Source organism: Cherax quadricarinatus, chromosome 24 (assembly GCF_038502225.1).
Source record: "Cherax quadricarinatus isolate ZL_2023a chromosome 24, ASM3850222v1, whole genome shotgun sequence".
Classification (NCBI taxonomy): Eukaryota; Metazoa; Arthropoda; class Malacostraca; order Decapoda; family Parastacidae; genus Cherax; species Cherax quadricarinatus.
In genome coordinates, this window is record NC_091315.1 from 35,778,233 (window position 1) to 35,797,727 (window position 19,495).

At 44.1% G+C, this 19,495-nt stretch overlaps 2 protein-coding genes across 7 annotated transcripts in view; one reads left to right on the top strand and one right to left on the bottom strand.

The window, feature by feature from the left end:
* The window catches only part of LOC128690924 (chromosome-associated kinesin KIF4A-like), a 64,325-nt gene extending 63,438 nt beyond the window's left edge, over positions 1 to 887 (bottom strand). The window contains exon 1 of one of the 4 annotated variants that reach the window (XM_070088369.1): positions 751 to 887. Coding sequence is in view for 1 of the 4 variants with exons in the window: in XM_070088368.1 (XP_069944469.1) it covers positions 637 to 650 (14 nt within the window). In the remaining 3 variants the exon portion in view is untranslated. The other 3 variants (XM_070088370.1, XM_070088368.1, XM_070088371.1) reach the window with 3 other exon arrangements.
* A 6,906-nt stretch (positions 888 to 7,793) lies between these two features.
* Positions 7,794 to 19,495, top strand: part of LOC128690923 (uro-adherence factor A) — a 52,005-nt gene continuing 40,303 nt past the window's right edge. The window contains exons 1-2 of one of the 3 annotated variants that reach the window (XM_070088372.1): positions 7,795 to 7,867; positions 15,276 to 15,384. In XM_070088372.1, coding sequence (XP_069944473.1) covers positions 15,363 to 15,384 — 22 coding nt within the window. In that variant the 5' untranslated portion in view covers positions 7,795 to 7,867; positions 15,276 to 15,362. Of the gene's footprint in view, positions 7,868 to 15,275; positions 15,385 to 19,495 lie in introns of all 3 variants that reach the window. The other 2 variants (XM_053779706.2, XM_053779707.2) reach the window with 2 other exon arrangements.

Genomic DNA, 19,495 nt, shown 5'->3' on the forward strand with positions numbered 1-19,495 from the left:
ATCCTAGGTAATTTGCACACATTACTATGATATTTGTAATTATGTGTACCTGTACCTAATGAATGAAGCTACAGGAAGGGAGAAGAGTGATTTCTCAAGTTTATTTAGACATAAGTATCATGCAAAAATTACCTAGGATAATCCAAAGAAATCAAAGTGACTTATTGCCACTGGCGTCCTTTATTATTACCTGTACCTAAGTTTATTTAGGTATAAGTACACAAATACAGGCCAGGAGCTTTGACTCGACCCATGCAAGTACAATCATAGAAACATGTGTAAATTACCTTGGATAACCCCAAACCTAAATAAATTTACTTTGTATGAATATAAAGATTTATTATCAGCATTCTACTACATTAGTTTCAATTTTATTAATAAAATTAAGAGCAACAGTTAGCACGCAGGAAAAAAAAAAAACTCAAATAGACGGTCATACATTAATACATATCCACCGCTGAACAAAGTAAAGTTAATTTGAATATTTCTAGTAACACCACTTCTCGTCTCCATTAACTTAGAAGACACTTAACATATATATTTAAAGAATTAAATCAATTCTCTAGCCTCAGGTATGATGCCGTTGAACAATGATCAAGACAAAGTTGCTTAAAACACAGCAAACTTAGACCAAACCTTTCACTAGACATTTCGGGAAGGTTAGTGGGTGTGGCAGTGTCTCACATGGATCAGTTGCATGCACCAGCAGGGATAAAAGTGAATGAAATCGATTAAAACTGGAGGACTCACCTTAACCAATGCTTGTTTGCAAGTTTAAATGTTGTGTTGACGCATGCGCAGGTATAGTGATGAACACCCCTAGAGCACACTCTCTACAAGGAGGCGAACACCCTTAGAGCACATTCTCTACCAGGAAGCGAACTTCTCTAGAGCACATTCTATGCCTGGCAGGAATATCAAGTCATTTCCCAGCTCCTGGCCCCGTTTCATCGTTAGCCGCTACTGGCTTCACTCTCCTCTGCTTTCATGAGCCCTATCACACCTATTCTTAAAACTATGTATGAATCTTGCCTCTACCACCTCGCTGTTCAGGTTTACAAGGAGAGAGTTCTGGGGGTCAACGTCCCCGCGGCCCGGTCTGTGACCAGGCCTCCTGGTGGACCAGAGACTGATCAACCAGGCTGTTACTGCTGGCTGCACGCAAACCAACGTACGAGCCACAGCCTGGCTGGTCAGGAACCGACTTTAGGTGCTTGTCCAGTGCCAGCTTGAAGACTGCCAGGGGTCTGTTGGTAATCCCCCTTATGTATGCTGGGAGGCAGTTGAACAGTCTCGGACCCCTGACACTTATTGTATGGTCTCTTAACGTGCTGAAGCTGAATAAGTATTTCTTGACATCCTCTAGATTCGTCTGTCTAACCAGCTGTGACCATATTCCCATTTTGTCTCTGTAAGAGTTATAATGTCTAGGGATGACTCTGTTCCCCACTTTTTTGTTTCAATCTTGTTTTCGAGTGAATGAATACTAAAAACAAATATTATTCCTGTTAATCTTTCTTTCTCTGGCTTGTAGTATCTGAACTTCGTGTTTGTTGTTCGTATGTAAGGAGGAGAGCAGTGAGAAGTGGGTCAGATGTGAGGGGGGGGGGGCACGGGAGACCCATCCATGGGAAACTAACGGGGCACGGATGGAAATACTTATTATTCTTCAATTAATAGCTAATTTTCACTGCATTATATTGACCAGGGACCACAAAAGCATAATAGTTGAAGACATTCCACATACGTACTGGTAGTCATATGTTTTAAAAAACGATTGCTTTGATTTTTTCAGCATATTATTTTCATGCCCTAAAACCGAAATTCTTCCTGGCAGTGCCACTGAGGGTCAGTGTTTTCAGTATATCTTTTGTCAGCCGAGTGATTTTATAAGTCCTGTGGTTCGGTTGATAGCGCACTCAGCTCACATGCTGAGTGTCCCTGGTTCGATCTCCGGCACGGTATGAAACATTAAGAAACGCTTTTGTTGAGATTTTTAACCCAGAGGGTTCGTTACCCAGGATAACCCGGAGGATTCTCTTGTCTTATTTCCATTGTGGTCCTTTAATCTTGACCCCTAGAGGACGACCCACACCAGTCAACTAGCACCCAGGTAACTACTTACTGCTAGGTGAACACGAACAGCAGGTGTAAGGAAACATGCCCACCTATGCCGGGGATCCAACCACGGACCGATCATCGACGACGTTGTTCAGGGAATAATCCTTGCACATATCTCCTCTTGCTTCCATTAATTCTGCCTGAAGCTGAAGATATAGCTGCTCATAGTCGAGGGAAGCCAGCTTCACAATCTCAGGTAGCTATGAACGGAGTGCACACTAGTCACGTCTTCACAGAAGGAAGTCTGCATCTCCATTTAACCAGAACTTCTTTTTATTATTATTATTAGCACACCGGCCGTTTCCCACCAAGGTAGGGTGCCTGAAAAAAGAATAACTTTCACCATCATTCACTCCATCACTGTCTTGCCAGAGGCGCAGTTACAATACAGATATTAAACTGCAACATTAACACCTCCTTCAGGGTCACTCTCTTGAACACTATGTGCTTAATTGTCCACTTATTGAGGAATACAGAGACAGACAGTATAATAACCTATGTGACATGTCAAGATATCTTATTAATGAAAATAAGATACCAGATATACTAAGCAAATTTCCTAAATTTGCTTGTAACAGATAAGTGAACTATAGATATGTAGATATAAATCCATATGTATTCCTGTTAACCCTTTGGGGCCTAGTTCCTAGGCCTTTTGTGTATCCATATGCTCTCGCGCTACCGTCCACAGGATGGATATGGGGTGCACAATAAACTAGCCACTTCGGTGGCAAAATCTAATCTAAATCTTCAGGGTGCAGGCACCGTACTTCCTATCTCCAGGACTCGAGTCCGGCCTGCAGTTTCCCTGAATCCCTTCATAAACATTACCCTGCTCACACTCCAACAGCACATCAAATCCTAAAAACCATTTATTGTATGGTCTCTTAACGTGCTAGTGACACCCCTGCTTTTCATTGGGGGGATGTTGCATCGTCTGCCAAGTCTTTTGCTTTCGTAGTGAGTGATTTTCGTGTGCAAGTTCGGTACTAGTCCCTCTAGGATTTTCCAGGTGTATATAATCATGTATCTCTCCCGCCTGCATTCCAGGGAATACAGGTTCAGGAACCTCAAGCGCTCCCAGTAATTGAGGTGTTTTATCTCCGTTATGCGCACCGTGAAGGTTCTCTGTACATTTTCTAGGTCAGCAATTTCACCTGCCTTGAAAGGTGCTGTTAGTGTGCAGCAATGTTCCAGCCTAGATAGAACAAGTGACCTGAAGAGTGTCATCATGGGCTTGGCATCCCTAGTTTTGAAGGTTCTCATTATCCATCCTGTCATTTTTCTAGCAGATGCGATTGATACAATGTTATGGTCCTTGAAGGTGAGATCCTCCGACATGATCACTCCCAGGTCTTTGACGTTGGTGTTTCGCTCTATTTTGTGGCCAGAATTTGTTTTGTACTCTGATGAAGATTTAATTTCCTCGTGTTTACCACATATGAGTAATTGAAATTTCTCATCGTTGAACTTCATATTGTTTTCTGCAGCCCACTGAAAGATTTGGTTGATGTCCGACTGGAGCCTTGCAGTGTCTGCAATGGAAGACACTGTCATGCAGATTCGGGTGTCATCTGCAAAGGAAGACACGGTGCTGTGGCTGACATCCTTGTCTATGTCAGACATGAGGATGAGGAACAAGATGGGAGCGAGTACTGTGCCTTGTGGAACAGAGCTTTTCACCGTAGCTGCCTCGGACTTTACTCTGTTGACTACTACTCTCTGTGTTCTGTTAGTGAGGAAATTATAGATCCATCGACCGACTTTTCCTGTTATTCCTTTAGCACACATTTTGTGCGCTATTACGCCATGGCCACACTTATCGAAGGCTTTTGCAAAGCCTCTCCAGGTAGTGCATCTAGGACCTTGTCGTAGTGATCCAATAGTTGAGACAGACAGGAGCGACCTGTTCTAAACCCATGTTGCCCTGGGTTGTGTAATTGATGGGTTTCTAGATGGGTGGTGATCTTGCTTCTTAGGACCCTTTCTAAGCTTTTCGTGATATGGGATGTTAGTGCTATCGGTCTGTAGTTCTTTGCTATTGCTTTACTGCCCCCTTTGTGGAGTGGGGCTATGTCTGTTGTTTTTAGTAACTGTGGGACGACCCCCGTGTCCATGCTCCCTCTCCATAGGATGGTAAAAGCTCGTGATAGGGGCTTCTTGCAGTTCTTGAGGAACACGGAGTTCCACGAGTCTGGCCCTGGGGCAGAGTGCATGGGCATGTCATTTATCGCCTGTTCAAAGTCATTTGGCGTCAGGATAACATCAGACAGGCTTGTGTTAACCAAATTCTCCGGAAGGAATTCAACCTCTCTTGTCCGATAAGCTATTATTTTAACTTCTTAGTTGTCCTAAACTCTTCCACTGACTTCTTGTTGTAGACTTCTTTTCGTTTAGTCAGGATGCTGAAAGTTCAGATGCTTACTTTGACAGACTGAGGTCACGTATCAGATCACTGAGTTCTTCTTGGGAGAACTGTTGGAGTGTTGAAATACTTACTTCATATTTACTTCCATTGCTATCACCTGTGTTACATCCTAAACCCTGAGTTTCTTCAACATCTGACAACGGGAAGGTCAGGTAGTGTTGTAAACACTGGTATAGTAACGTCTTCGTAGTAACGTCTTCGTAGTAACGTCTTCGCTGTGTGACGCACATCACTTTCCTGACTCCAAATCAGGATATTCCCACTCGGCTTTCTTGTATCATTTGAAACCTTTTACATTCACTATACAGAAATAACAGTCGTTGTGATGGTTATTTTTGGCGTTCTCGACTCTATAGTCACACCCAAGTTTAAACTTTTCAAACTATACCACAGGCGGGGTTAGAACCCGCGATCAGAGAGTCTCAAAACTCCAGACGCAACGTCTGGAGTTTTGACTCTGATCGCGGGTTCTAACCCCGCCCGTGGTATGGTTTGTTTGCAATCGTGTCATTACGATTTCGTGAGTCATGTTTAAACTTTTCCTTTGCCTATTTTTCCACTGTCGTAAGCATTCTACACAGGTTTTGGAAACCATATGGGAAGCCCAAGATTTGTCTTGTTCTCCAAGCGCCACTCCAGAATTACCAAGATAAGCTTGTTTCACAAAATCTGTGATGTTTTTTCTTTGTTTTTGCAAAGAGTATTCGCCACAAATATAGCAAAATTAATTGGCAGGCTCTTCGTGAAGAACTCACCTGGAAAAAATAACTAAATAAAAGTTACAGTATTGTCAGGTGGTCGTTGTTGATACAACTCCTTAAGTTAAATATTAAATAATTTAATTTATTATTATTATTATTATTATTATTATTAACACATCGGCTGATTCCCAACAAGGCAGGGTGGCCCACAAAAGAAAAACTTTCATCATTCACTCCATCACTGTCTTGCCAGAGGGGTGCTTTACACTACATTTTGAAAAATATTATTCAAATTTTTATTAAAACTATCTGTATATACAAATTGTCACTACCAGTAGACCCCTGGCTGTCTTAATTAAGGCGCTAAACTGACACCTTATGACGCAGGGTGTGACAATAGTCCTGCCAAAGTTTGCATTTCGTTTGGTCTACATCTGGTGGTGGTGATTTAACCTGCCAAAGATACTTGTAACCCAGCCGAAGCCGGACGGTAGTGACATCAAAGAGTCTGCTTATTTTGTTGGATGCACCATAGATATGTGGCCTTCCTGCATGATAGAATGATGATAGATGGACTCACTGGTGTCAGTCTCCCTGAGTCTTAAGTCAAAAAAAATTAAGTTGAAGTTCTTTTCTTATTATTGTTCTCAAACTGCTACCTGACAAGCCAAGATGGCAATCTACCACCTCTTCGAAAGTATACAGCTAAGCCAGTTTCTCAGTTTTGTCATGCATCTGAAGACCAATGTGAGATGGAATCCACAGCATGTGCACTCTGACTCTACTGTCTGCAATTCTACTATACCTGTGTCTGGCTGCTGACACAATCCTATCATGCCTGTGTCTGGCTTCTGACACAATCCTACCATGCCTGTGTCTGGCTTCTGACACAATCCTATCATGCCTGTGTCTGGCTTCTGACACAATCCTACCATACCTGTGTCTGGCTTCTGACACAATCCTACCATACCTGTGTCTGGCTTCTGACACAATCCTACCATACCTGTGTCTGGCTTCTGACACAATCCTACCATACCTGTGTCTGGCTTCTGACACAATCCTACTATACCTGTGTCTGGCTTCTGACACAATCCTACCATACCTGTGTCTGGCTTCTGACACAATCCTACTATACCTGTGTCTGGCTTCTGACACAATCCTACCATACCTGTGTCTGGCTACTGACACAATCCTACCGTCCCTGAATCTGGCTACTGACACAATCCTACCATACCTGTGTCTGGCTACTGACACAATCCTACCATACCTGTGTCTGGCTACTGACACAATCCTACCATACCTGTGTCTGGCTACTGACACAATCCTACCATACCTGTGTCTGGCTTCTGACACAATCCTACCATACCTGTGTCTGGCTACTGACAATCCTACCATACCTGTGTCTGGCTACTGACTCAATCCTACCATACCTGTGTCTGGCTACTGACACAATCCTACCATACCTGTGTCTGGCTACTGACACAATCCTACCATACCTGTGTCTGGCTACTGACACAGTCCTACCATACCTGTTTCAGGCTACTGACACAATCCTACCATACCTGTGTCTGGCTACTGACACAATCCTACCATACCTGTTTCAGGCTACTGACACAATCCTACCATACCTGTGTCTGGCTACTGACACAATCCTACCATACCTGTTTCAGGCTACTGACACAATCCTACCATACCTGTGTCTGGCTACTGACACAATCCTACCATACCTGTTTCAGGCTACTGACACAATCCTACCATACCTGTGTCTGGCTACTGACACAATCCTACCATACCTGTTTCAGGCTACTGACACAATCCTACCATACCTGTTTCAGGATACTGACACAATCCTACCATACCTGTTTCAGGCTACTGACACAATCCTACCATACCTGTGTCTGGCTACTGACAATCCTACCATACCTGTTTCAGGCTACTGACACAATCCTACCATGTGTCTGGTTTCTGACACAAGCATGCCACAATTTATACCTAACGAGTTGAGAGCATTTATGGATGACAGAGAATCGGTTACAATTTAAGTGTCAACCTTAGATACATGGACGCATTCGAGTGCAAGGAGTATGGCAAACAATTCTGTCTGAAGGGTAGAGGCGCAGATATTGATGTGTGCTCCAATTTCTTTAAGAGAACCATCACTCTGACAGTAGCAGCAGCACTACCAGCTGCACCAGTGGATTGATGAACATAAGTATTGACGTAAATAATTTGTGAAAGAGTGTGCTGTTTGACTAAGTTATCAATACAGTTTAGGGCATCATGTTTGGCTTGTGATTTAAGTAGAAGTTTGGGGGGGGATCGGGGGTTGGTAGTTTGGAATGGGGGGGGGGGAAGCAGCGTCCGCCAACAACTAACACTTCTGCTCCCTTCCAACAAATTACTTTTTAATCCCCAAAAACCGAACGAACACAATATTTTCCCATCAATATAAACTAATAATCTCCCACCAGATTACTACGTTAGAATTTCTAGACTTATTAGTCAATATATTAGAGAAATAATTCATAAATATCAGTTGGTGTTGTGTAGAGTGCAGAGGCGGTCGCTGTGCCTCTCTACACAGCCCCACTATTTTTAACCATAGGTTTCTCCATTGGTATAGTATTTTTAGCTTTAATGTGTGTATATATATTGCAAGTAGGTCATGATGGGTGTGCCAGTGCCTCATGGGGGTGATAGAGGCAGCCGCTGTGGGTAAATATAGGAATTTTTATCCCGCACTTAGTGTCCAAATTTTGATTTAAGTTTTTATTTGCGTTGACAAGTATAATTTTTTTTTTACATTGATCTTAAGGGCATATAGATGCCAAGAACACACGTTTATATTGTATAGATATATAATAAGGTAGCGTAATGAAGCCAACCACTATGAAGCAGGTTTTTTTTATATTTCTGTGACAGTTCATCCCTCAGGGGAGGTGCCTAGATGCCAGCCAGGGGCTCTAGATCCAAGGAACTTGACTTGTGCTCCCCTTCCTTCGATTGAACCTGAATTCCTTCCAGTAAGTTTATTTACACAGGTACATATAGGTGCAATTATCATACATAGTGTAAATTACCCAGGTTAACCCCCCAAAAAATTCAGACTGACTTATTTCCATTGGGGTCGTTATATTGTGGGATTCCTATACGTCTATCGCTTACCACTGATTAAAATGAATAAATTATTTCAAGTGACTGATCCCCTAATGTTCATGTAAAAAAAAAAAATTATTCCTATTGTCTCATTTTATTGTAACTGATTTTCATACAGTTGAGTTACTTAGCTGTTTTAACTTGTAAGGTTATAATCCATAACTAATTTCTACTCTAACTTACTGCTAGGCTTTAAATATTAAGATATTACAAGAACCCCATGAAATAATTGACTAATGTAACTGTACCTAAATGAACTTGCTAAATATGGATTATAACTACTTAAGCTGCTTGAGTGATGCTGGTGAATTTATTTGGAATAGGAAGGAGTGTTAACCCAGGATAACCCAAGAACGTCACTCACTGTGGCTTATTTTCTATAGTATCCTTTTTAAGACCAAATGCAATGTACAACATTGGATTTTTTTTTTTTTTATATATTAAAAGAAACTTGTATATACGATGCACATAGTTATAAAAATGTATCTAAAGGAAAACACAAACTATAACCAACTTAAGGAGAGTACTGCAACACATACTCTGTAGAAATCTGACAGTACATCACATGAAATGGCACCAAAAAAAAAAAAAAAAAACGAAAATAAATTTGAACAATTCTCTACTAAGATAAAATGTGATATCCAAAACCATGACTTGAACATCTTAGATACCAGAACAAGGTAATATAGTGTTTAATTCCATAACACCCTTCAAACTAAACTCCCCCCTACCCCAGATAAAACCATCACCCTATCGGAGTAGTACAAAGTAAAATAAGACTGCAAAGAGTGCACAATAAAATTTTTCGTTAACCTAACTCATATATACAATACTAGCCAAAAGTATGAAAACTTGCATCACTAATGAACATAAAACACAAAATTCTACAATGATACACCATGTTCGTAAATCATAATACAAAGGTAAAGGCTATAACTTCCACTTGGCATACAATACCACCACATAAAATACACAATGTCATAAGTGTGGTACAGCGATTACAAAAACACACAAAAAAACATTAAGAACCAAACAAAGAAGTAGCTATTCTTGTAAAAATAAAAGAAATACAAATTAAGTAGTAAGTACATTATATGAGCCTATCCCGTAACCTTGTAACAGTTAGGTTTCTGACGACGGGATTCACTGAAACAAAAAATATAATGGTTATAAAAGATTTCCTTTGGACCTATAAGCATAAACCAAAGTGGGAACATTGGGCCTTCATATTACTTCCCTATCTTTATGCATCAAATAAAGGTCTCCTGTGAATACCCTAACCAGGACACGTTTCACTCGCCACATAAAAAACCCAACACCTAATGAAGTGTCTAACCTCGCAGGAAGACCATTGTACACCCCACCTAAACAGCATGTAACAATTGTAAAACAATCCCACACAGGGAGGAAAACTCCTGAAACCATACATAACACACACAGTAGTACATATGCAGTGCCGTACTACAAGCATTAAAAACCATCCTGGCCCCTGACACTTCAGAAAGCCATCCCCCCTGCCAGCCCCTGACTCGATACTATCTATATTAATCACAAGCACACACTCCTTTCATACTCAAGCCCATACCTGAAGTCTAAAGTCAAAACCCATCTCTTAACCATGTGTCTCCAGTCCACCCTCCCCACTATACCCCCCCTCATGCTTAACAACTGCACACCCATATTCTCCACTACCCAACACACTTATTCCACATTCCAAACTCCACTAATCCCAAAAACAAACAAAAGTGACAGTTGCCGGGAAATCAACCCATCCCAGCTCTACCCTACTCCCAACCCTAACAAAACACTTACCGTCAGATTACGATAACCCCAAGGAAAACTATTTACCCACACCCTCCCATATAGTAGCCTGTTCCTGTAAACCATACGGTACACACTCGCCGCAAGCGTCCGCACCCTACAATCACCCCTCCACCTCCGGCATACCCCAAGAAACGTTCAAAAAATCTGCCACCACATACATCACTGCCCGCCAGACGTCCATGGTTACTCCACCCACATCAAAATGCAAAGCCCTCAAAGTCGAAATGTTACCCCCCCCTCCCGCCTCGCCACTATACCTATGACCCTCACTAACCATGTCCTTACAACCCCCAAATTTTCACAAAAATATACAGCATGGAAAGCAGTTTCCTCCTCCCCACAACGCGGACAATTCCCCGCACCTACATAACTCGTCCTATATAGCACAGATCTTGAAGCAAGAATTACCATCAAGAACCTATATACCAGTTCACGAACCTTCGGCTTTAATCTAATCTTTCGAAAGTCTTCCCAAATGCCCTTCCAATCATACATCGGGTATGTATCTGCTCCCTGAATCGCCTCGCCCTGCCTACCCATCCTCCCAAGCCTACTTACCCTTACTTTCCTTGCATCCCGGATTGTTAAAAAATTATGCACCGTATCTTCACACACCAACAACGCCTTCCCCTTCCACCATTTCGTCACATCCTCCATGACCGCTCCCGCCCTCGGGTACTGCTGCTTCACATACTGCCTTCGTGCGCGTGTCCAAAGGTATGAGACTCAGCCCACCCTGCCACACGCCTGTCATCACCACCACCTTCCATAGCCACAGCCGCCCATAACCCCATACATAGCTCAAAATCCCCCCTCTCCAGTTCCTGAATATCACACGACCTCAGTGGATAGACTTCCGCTACTCCCCACACTTTACTATACACAAGAGTGTTTACCACCACCACCCGCTGCTGCAATGTTAGATCCCCGACCCTTTACCCACGCATCCTCCCCAATGCTCTACTCGTGACCTCCCCTGAATTTACCCTCTGTGCCTTCCCAGCATCAACCATGTACACAACCCCACAGATCTTAATTCTATCCACAACATTCCACCCATACTCTTCCTCCCCCCCTTCCCACATACCTACTTCCAGTAACTTTGCTTCATTGACCCTCATCCCAGTAGCCCCGCCAAGGATCTATTATACATCCTACGTTCCCCAGTCCGATCTCCCCTCTCACCAAAACTGTGGTGTCATCCACATACCCCACAATCCCAGATCCGCCAGGACCCTCCCCTCCCCGTTCCCACGCTCCTTCCTTAATAAGCCTATAACAGGGGTCTTGCATGCATGCAAAGAGGATTTGGGACAAGGGACAACCCTGTTGCAAACCCCTCCCCAACTGCACTGGCAACCCCAACTTACCATTAACCTGTACTCTGACCCACACAGGCGTATACAAAGTATTCACCTACTGTACAATCTCGTCCCCAAATCCCTGTCTTTGTAAAATACTCCGCAACATACTTCTATCTACACAGTCATACGCCTGCTTCCAATCGATCCCCAAGACACCCTCCCCCCCTGTCTGTTTTCTACAAAATCCCTAATTCGCCCATGCCCCTCACGCATACTTCGTCCTGGTACCCCATACTGTCCTCTATGTAGAACAAGGTCAATCACCTTCATGTGATTACCTAATACCTTCGCAAAAAGCTTATAATCAGAACACATGAGGGAGATCGCCCTATAGGCACCTATAGGGTCCTCCCTTGTGAACCAAAACAACTACCCCCGTACCCTGCGTCTCGCCCAGCACTCTCCCTTCATACTATCCCAATTTGCAATATAGAAATCATTAGGGATTCCATCAATCCCCAGTGCCTTTTCCCTACTCAAGCTCATTACTGCCTCCCCCACCTCCTGCTCACTGATCGTACCCCCTAGCACCGCTTTCTCCTCCTCCCCTAAAACTCCCAGAATTCCTTTCCCTATAATCTCCCCCTCCCTTCCTCCACCCTCCCCTTGCTTTAAATTCTCCCTAAACCAAAAATCCGCATAGTTTACCATCAGTGGTACTTAGTACTTGTCCCACCCTATTTCCCCCCCATCCCTTTACATACCTCTAATCCCATAATCGTGGTCATCTGCTACCTTTCCCTGAACCTCCGCAAAACACATCCCGACAGTTTCTCCCCATAGTACCTCCTCTAACCCACCCCTCACACGTATTGCATTGAAGCGAGAATTTTGTACATCCTTCAATCTTCCCCTTAGATCCTCTATAACCCCATGCCTACAACCCCCTTCCCCTTCATAACAATCATTGGGCTGCCCCTCAAGGTATTTCCGTAAACCAAACCTCCACCATGCCTCATCCCATCCTCTATGCTGATAATATTCCTTAATCCGCGGTTTAGCGCTCTTCTCCCACCATCCCAATACATCCTCCTCCTGGGTGCATGCATCCCAGAGGTGCCTCCACCAGTCCCTGAATGACAGTCCCCCCTTCTCCCCCTGAAGTAACCTCACATTCAATTTCCAATAACCTGCATACCGGTGAACCATACCATCCCATGCCACCTCTGCGAAAACTGCATGATGGTCCAAAAAAATCGGTCTACCATCAGCACATGTTCCACTGTGATCCTACGAGTTACATAAATGTGATCCAATCTGGCAGCATAACCGCGCCGCACAAACGTGTACTCCACTCTCCACCCATCTGCCCTGACTCGTAAACCCCCACCTCCCGCAACAAATCCCTCGACACCCCAAGCACACACCCTGCTCCTCTCGGCTCCACATCCTTATGTCTAATTACACAATTCCAGTCACTGCCTACTATAGAAACCATGGGTAAATCCCTCAAGTGGAAAAAGCAAAACCTCCCGTACAAAATCCACCTTTACCCATCTGTTATTATCTGCCGGCATATAAATCCCCAGGAAACACACCCTAGCCACCCCCCATAGCCCCTCCCCCTCCCCTCCCCCCCCTCTTCCCACACGAGCACTTGAAATGGGCTGGAATCCCTCGCTGTCACTGTCACCCCACCCTTTAACCCATAAACGGTCCAAACGTGTATATATACGTATATATACTGTAGTGCCCCAAATTTTTTGAGAAAAAAAAAATTGTTTTTAATAGGAAAAAAGAGCATATGGTACCCAGGCATCCCCAATTATTTTAATATGGCACACAGTGAGTGAGCACACCCATTCTCTCATGTCTAGGTGACTCAGGCTTATCGTGGCAATGTTAAATGTATGACATATAAAACGTATATATACATTTGGGGCACTAGCGGTAAAAACGTATGTATACGTTTAGACCGTTTACGGGTTAATTTCCCTGAACTACCAGCATACATCCTAAAACCTTTCAGCCTCAACTCTCTGCCACACTTAAAATTGTGTTCTTGAATAAAACACAGGTCAATGTCAAAATGCCGCAAGACATCCTCCAACCATACACGTTTAACTTCAGCCCTAAGGCTGTTCACATTGACAATTAGACACTTAAATGTGCAGAAAAGGGGGCTTTCCTCTGTCTCTGTGACCTGTCTATTACACTTCTTGTTGCTCCTGCCTTCTCCCATGCACTCTTGCCCCCCTGGACCCAGCCCCCCCCCCCCCCCCATGCACTACCTTGCCCTTTCTTAGTCACACCCGCCCACGTCTTCTTACCAGAACGCTGAGCTAGAGTAATGACCTCGTCATCCGATGAGCCTCCAGCTCTCTTCCTAGATGCACCCTCTATCTCCATTCCCACTTACAGAGGGGATCTCCTCTGCTGGCACTTCCAGGAAAGACTTAATCATCTCATGCAGGGGTTCAGATAAGTCCTGTAGTTCACCTGCCTCCCCCACCCCCACAGGCTCCTGCCCAACACCAGATCCTTCCTGTGTGGGAACGTCCAAAACTTCCGGTAGCGTCACACAACGCTCCTCCACACCATCCACTTAATCGGCTCATTTTCCAGTGGCTTCCGCATTCACAGCAGACGAAGAAGCCACCAGACTCCTTAACCACTGGCATTTCCTATGATCGCGTGGCTGCTGCCTTACCACACCCGGCCGCCATGTGGTCAAAAGCACCACACAAACGACACGTCTTGCGTTGTCCCGCGTAAGTCACAAACACCTGTCCTAAAATCCTCTAGGGCTACATACGAGGGTATAGGTCTTCGCAATGTCATCTTGACGGTCTAAGAACCTGCAGGAAGCCCCGTGTAGATTCCTTCTGTCCAACTTCCCAATGTCACAGCATGCACCTCACCATAGTGTCGAAATGTCTCACGAATGTCCACATCATCCGCTTCGAAAGGAACATTTCGAATTCTCACCCAGGTGTAGTATTTGGAGGCATCCCGCAGGTGCAACTCCAGCCCAGATGATACGGTGATACGCTTCTCCTGATATAATCACCATCCTCTCGTAAGGTGCCACTGTGCAGAACTTGATGAAAATCTTTGAAGATCCATTAAGAGCAATCCCATATAGCTCATTGTTGTCAATGCAGAACGTGTCCTGGACAGTCTCCGGCAGTAAAATGGAGACATTCGTCGGGTAAATTGCCCCTTTGACAGTCAGCACAGTATTATTCCTCCTACGGCAACTAGCCGCCATCTTGGAGAAAACAGGAAGTTGTGCAAAGGTTAAACCAGGAGCTTGACTTTTTTTTTTTTTGTGGGGGGGGGGTTATCCTAAGTAATTTACACTATGATAATTTTACTTTTATATGCTTGTACCCAAATAAACTTAGTCGACTAACTCCTGGACAGCTGTTAGGTATCGGATGCATCGAGTGTTAGGAGACTTGCAAATGTCCCATCTCATCAGGGGTTCGACCCCATGTCCTCTCACTTATAAGCTGAGTGCACTAACCACTGCACTGTGGCGTCTCCTTAGAAAAGGCTTTTTGTTGCTAGTGAGAGGTTCTAGTTCATAGGAATAGGACTTTTCCTTCTGTTCCTTGGATCAGTTATAATTGCCTCCCATTCTTTAGCCACTATATAACCTTATGGGTTTAGTGCTTTCCCCATAAATGTAATATGATGGTAGTTATTAGTGGGTAATAACTCGAGTGTTGATTGTAGGCTCGGTTATGGTAGAACAGTCGGAACAAAGTGTGATGTACATCACCCCAGTGGAAGTAAATCTTGCTACAGCATTACAAGCTCTTCATGGGAAGGGCTCTTTATCCAGGTAATTGGCTCTACTATCGTTTTCCATGAACTGAAACTGATGCCCTCCCATTTCCCAGGTGTCGCATAACTTGTACATCTTCAGTGTTTACGCATGATTATAATAGCTAATATAGAAATTTATAATAACAGGTTGTAATTAATGTCTATATGGCAATGCAGGCATCAAAGGAACTATCATAAAAATAGTGAATAATTACTGTTGTGTAAGAAATCTAAACATCTTTACTATACAAATAGTTGTTAATACAGTGGATCCTCTGCTTATGAGTTTAATCCATTCCGTAACCTAGCTCGTAACCCGATCTGCTCGTATGCTGAGTCAGTTTTCCTCATTTAAATTAATTGAAATGCCATTAATCCGTTCCACGGAATTCCTGCTCTCAGGAGGCAGGACAGAATACTGTACTTCACTATAACGCTAATATCAACTCTACAGCTTATTTATCTATCACAATTCATCTAATATGACATAAACATATAAATAGCATAGAAAGCTGGTATATACACTAGAATGAATAAAATATATGACAAGTGGTGGCGGCCATTTGTGCTCCTGCTCTGAAAACGTCTTCCCATGCTTCCCCTTCTGAGGTGTGATTATAAGAGAAAACTGACCATTTGTGAGGCTAACTGCACTAGATCACTAGGTTTCATAAGGAAAACACTGAAATAAGAAGTATTGTATAAAAACATAAAACATGATTGAGAATATAAAGAAATGAACTGGCGTATGAACCAGACCCGACTGGCTTTAAGTGACTTCCAATGCCTCATCTGTTGAAGTGCCTGGGGTCTTCTGCAGCAAATCAGCGTAAATGCCTCTTGCGTTCTCACAGATGATACCCTCAGCCACGGTATCTCCTGCGAGCTGCTGCTGTGCCAACCACATCAACAGCAGCTTCTCCATCTTTTCATGGACAGAGGTCCGCTGCTTAGAAATTACAACTACAATGCCCTTTGCTGGCGATATAGCCTTTATAGACTCCTCCTGCTTTAGTATTGTACATATCGTAGAAATGCTACGCTGGTACTCCCTGGCCAAGTCCACAACCCGCACACCCTGTTTGTCTCTGATTCCATGCTTTACTTCTGTGGGCATCATCTTTTTCTCAGCACTGTCCTTTACACTTACTTTCTTAGGACCCATGGTTAGAAAAAAGAAATTTGGCAAAATAACCACAAAACATCAGCAAAACACGAGAGAAATCCTTCCACCGCGAGGTAAGCGCATACACTGGTGATGAGCATTGTTGTAGTTTCACTTATGAGTGCAGTCTGGAAAAAAGTGAGGAAATTGAGTGGTAAATACTCTCCTGACCCAGCTCCTGTTCTACGGGTCGCTGGTGTTGATGTAGCAAACCCTCTCGACGTTGCCATTGAACTTGGCACACATCTGGTCCGTATTTCCCGAGGGCTCCATCTATGCCCCTCGTTTCTTTCCTCAAAGTCTGCCAGAGAGTTAGTACCCTTGGACTTTTCTTCTCTCAGAGAAGAACAGTATAATGTGCCTTTTACACTTCAAGAACTAGAGGCAACGCTCTCAGCTTGCCGATCATCGGCAGCTGGGCCTGACGACATTCATATTCGTATGTTACAACATTTACATCGGTCAGCCCTTGTAGTCCTCTTACACCTCTTCAATCTTATTTGGGCACAAGGAGTTCTTCCCCAGCTGTGGAAATCTGCCATTGTTCTCCCTTTCCGCAAACCGGGTACTACAGGACATGATGCCTCCCACTATCGTCCCATCGCTCTTACTAGTGCAGTTTGCAAAGTGATGGAACGTCTCGTAAATCGACGTTTAATGTGGTATTTAGAGACACACAACAGTCTCTCCGCTAGTCAATATGGCTTTCGTAAGGGTCGTTCTATCATAGACCCCTTACTACGCTTGGACACGTATGTTCGTAATGCCTTTGCAAATAATCACTCGGTTATTGCCATATTTTTTGACCTTGAGAAGGCATATGACACAACTTGGAGGTATAATATTTTGGCCCAGGCCCATTCCTTAGGCCTCCGAGGCAATCTACCATCCTTCCTTAAGAACTTTTTAACTGACAGACATTTCCGTGTTCGGGTCAATAATGTTTTTTCCCCGGACTTCGTCCAAGCTGAAGGTGTCCCTCAGGGATGTGTTCTAAGCACAACACTTTTTCTCCTTGCTATAAATGATTTGGCCTCAGTTCTTCCACCCAATATTTGGTCATCACTCTATGTTGATGACTTTGCTATTGCTTGTGCAGGCACTGACTGTCATCTTATTGCAGTTTCTCTCCAGCATGCGGTCGACCGTGTTTCCACTTGGGCCACCACGCATGGGTTTAAATTTTCAAGTACCAAAACTCGCCAAATTACTTTCACTAGACGCTCTGTTATCTCCGATCATCCTTTGTATCTCTATGGCTCCTGTATCCCCGAACGTGATAGTCAGGTTTCTAGGCCTTCTCTTTGACCGTAGGTTATCCTGGAAACCTCACATTACCTCTCTGAAGGCAACTTGTCACAGCCGGCTAAACCTTCTTAAAATCCTTGCTCATCTTTCCTGGGGAGCTGATCGTCGAACTCTGCTTCGCCTACATTCAGCCCTCGTTTTATCGAAACTCGATTATGGTGACCAGATTTATTCCGCGGCCTCTCCTGCTACTCTCGCTAGCCTTAAACTCTATCCATCACCAAGGATTACGTTTGTGCCTTGGTGCTTTTCGCTCTTCCCCTGTTGAGAGCCTCTATGCAGAAGCGAATGTTCCATCCTTGTCTGATCGCCGTGATGCCCATTGCCTTCGCTACTATCTCACGATCTCCACAATCCTTCCATTTATAGAATGGTCACCGATATTAGTAAACATTCTTTATTTGTTCGCCGCCCCTGTTTGCTCCGTCCCTTTTCTCTTCGCCTACATTCACTCTTGTCTTCTCTTCAGTTACCACCTTTATATGTTCATGTAGCATCTCACTTTTCCCTACCCCCCTGGGAAGTTCCAGCTGTTCGGGTCTGTTCTTTCTCACTCCCTTGCTCAAAAGCTCAACTGCCTACGTGGCTTCCCGCTCTCTTTTTCTTGATCACTTCCACTCCCATTCTCATGCCACCGCTGTGTACACAGATGGCTCTAAGTCTTCAGATGGCGTCGGATTCGCAGCAGTGTTTCCGGACAGCGTCGTGCGGGGGCATTTACTATCTTCGGCTAGCATTTTTACTGCTGAATTGTATGCCATTCTTGCAGCACTTATTCGTGTCGCATCTATGCCTGTGTCATCATTTGTGGTAGTCTCAGACTCCCTTAGTGCTCTACAGGCTATATGAAAATTTGATACATCTCACCCCCTAGTTCTCCGTATCCAACTTTGGCTACGCCGTATCTCTACGAAGCATGAAGATGATATTTTTTGTTGGGTCCCTGGTCATGTCGACGTACAGGGCAATGAACAGGCAGACACTGCTGCGCGGTCAGCAGTACATGACCTACCAATTTCCTATAGAGGTGTTCCATTTCTGGACTATTTTGCTACAATAGCTGCCCACCTTCGCGCCCGTTGGCAACAACGTTGGTCAACTCTGCTTGGTAACAAACTTCATTCTATTAAACCGAGCATAGGTTACTGGCCGTCTTCTTGTCATCAGTGCCGTGGTTGGGAGACCACTCTCTCCCGTCTTCGCATTGGCCACACTCGTCTTACTCACGGGTATCTCATGGAGAGGCACCCTGTACCTCTCTGTGAGCAGTGTCAAGTTCCAGTATCGATTAGCCACATTCTGTTAGACTGCCCTCTCTATCAACGAGCACGCAGAATTTACCTCCAACGCAGTCTTCGTTCTACTACTCTCTCTTTACCTTCCCTTCTTGCTGATGGACCCTCCTTTAATCCTGACTCTCTCATTGACTTCTTGACAACGACTGATTTACTCCACAAACTCTGATGATGATACCTTACGCACTCCCCTCAGCCCTTTCTAGCTCAGTCTCTTGCTGCCCTTTACCCTTTCACCATCCACTGCTCCGCTGTTATCCGTAACCTATTACTCATCCACCTCCCTTTTGCCACCTGATGCCCTCGCTTCCTTCCTGCCCTGCAGCGCTGTATAGCCCTTGTGGCTTAGCGCTTCTTTT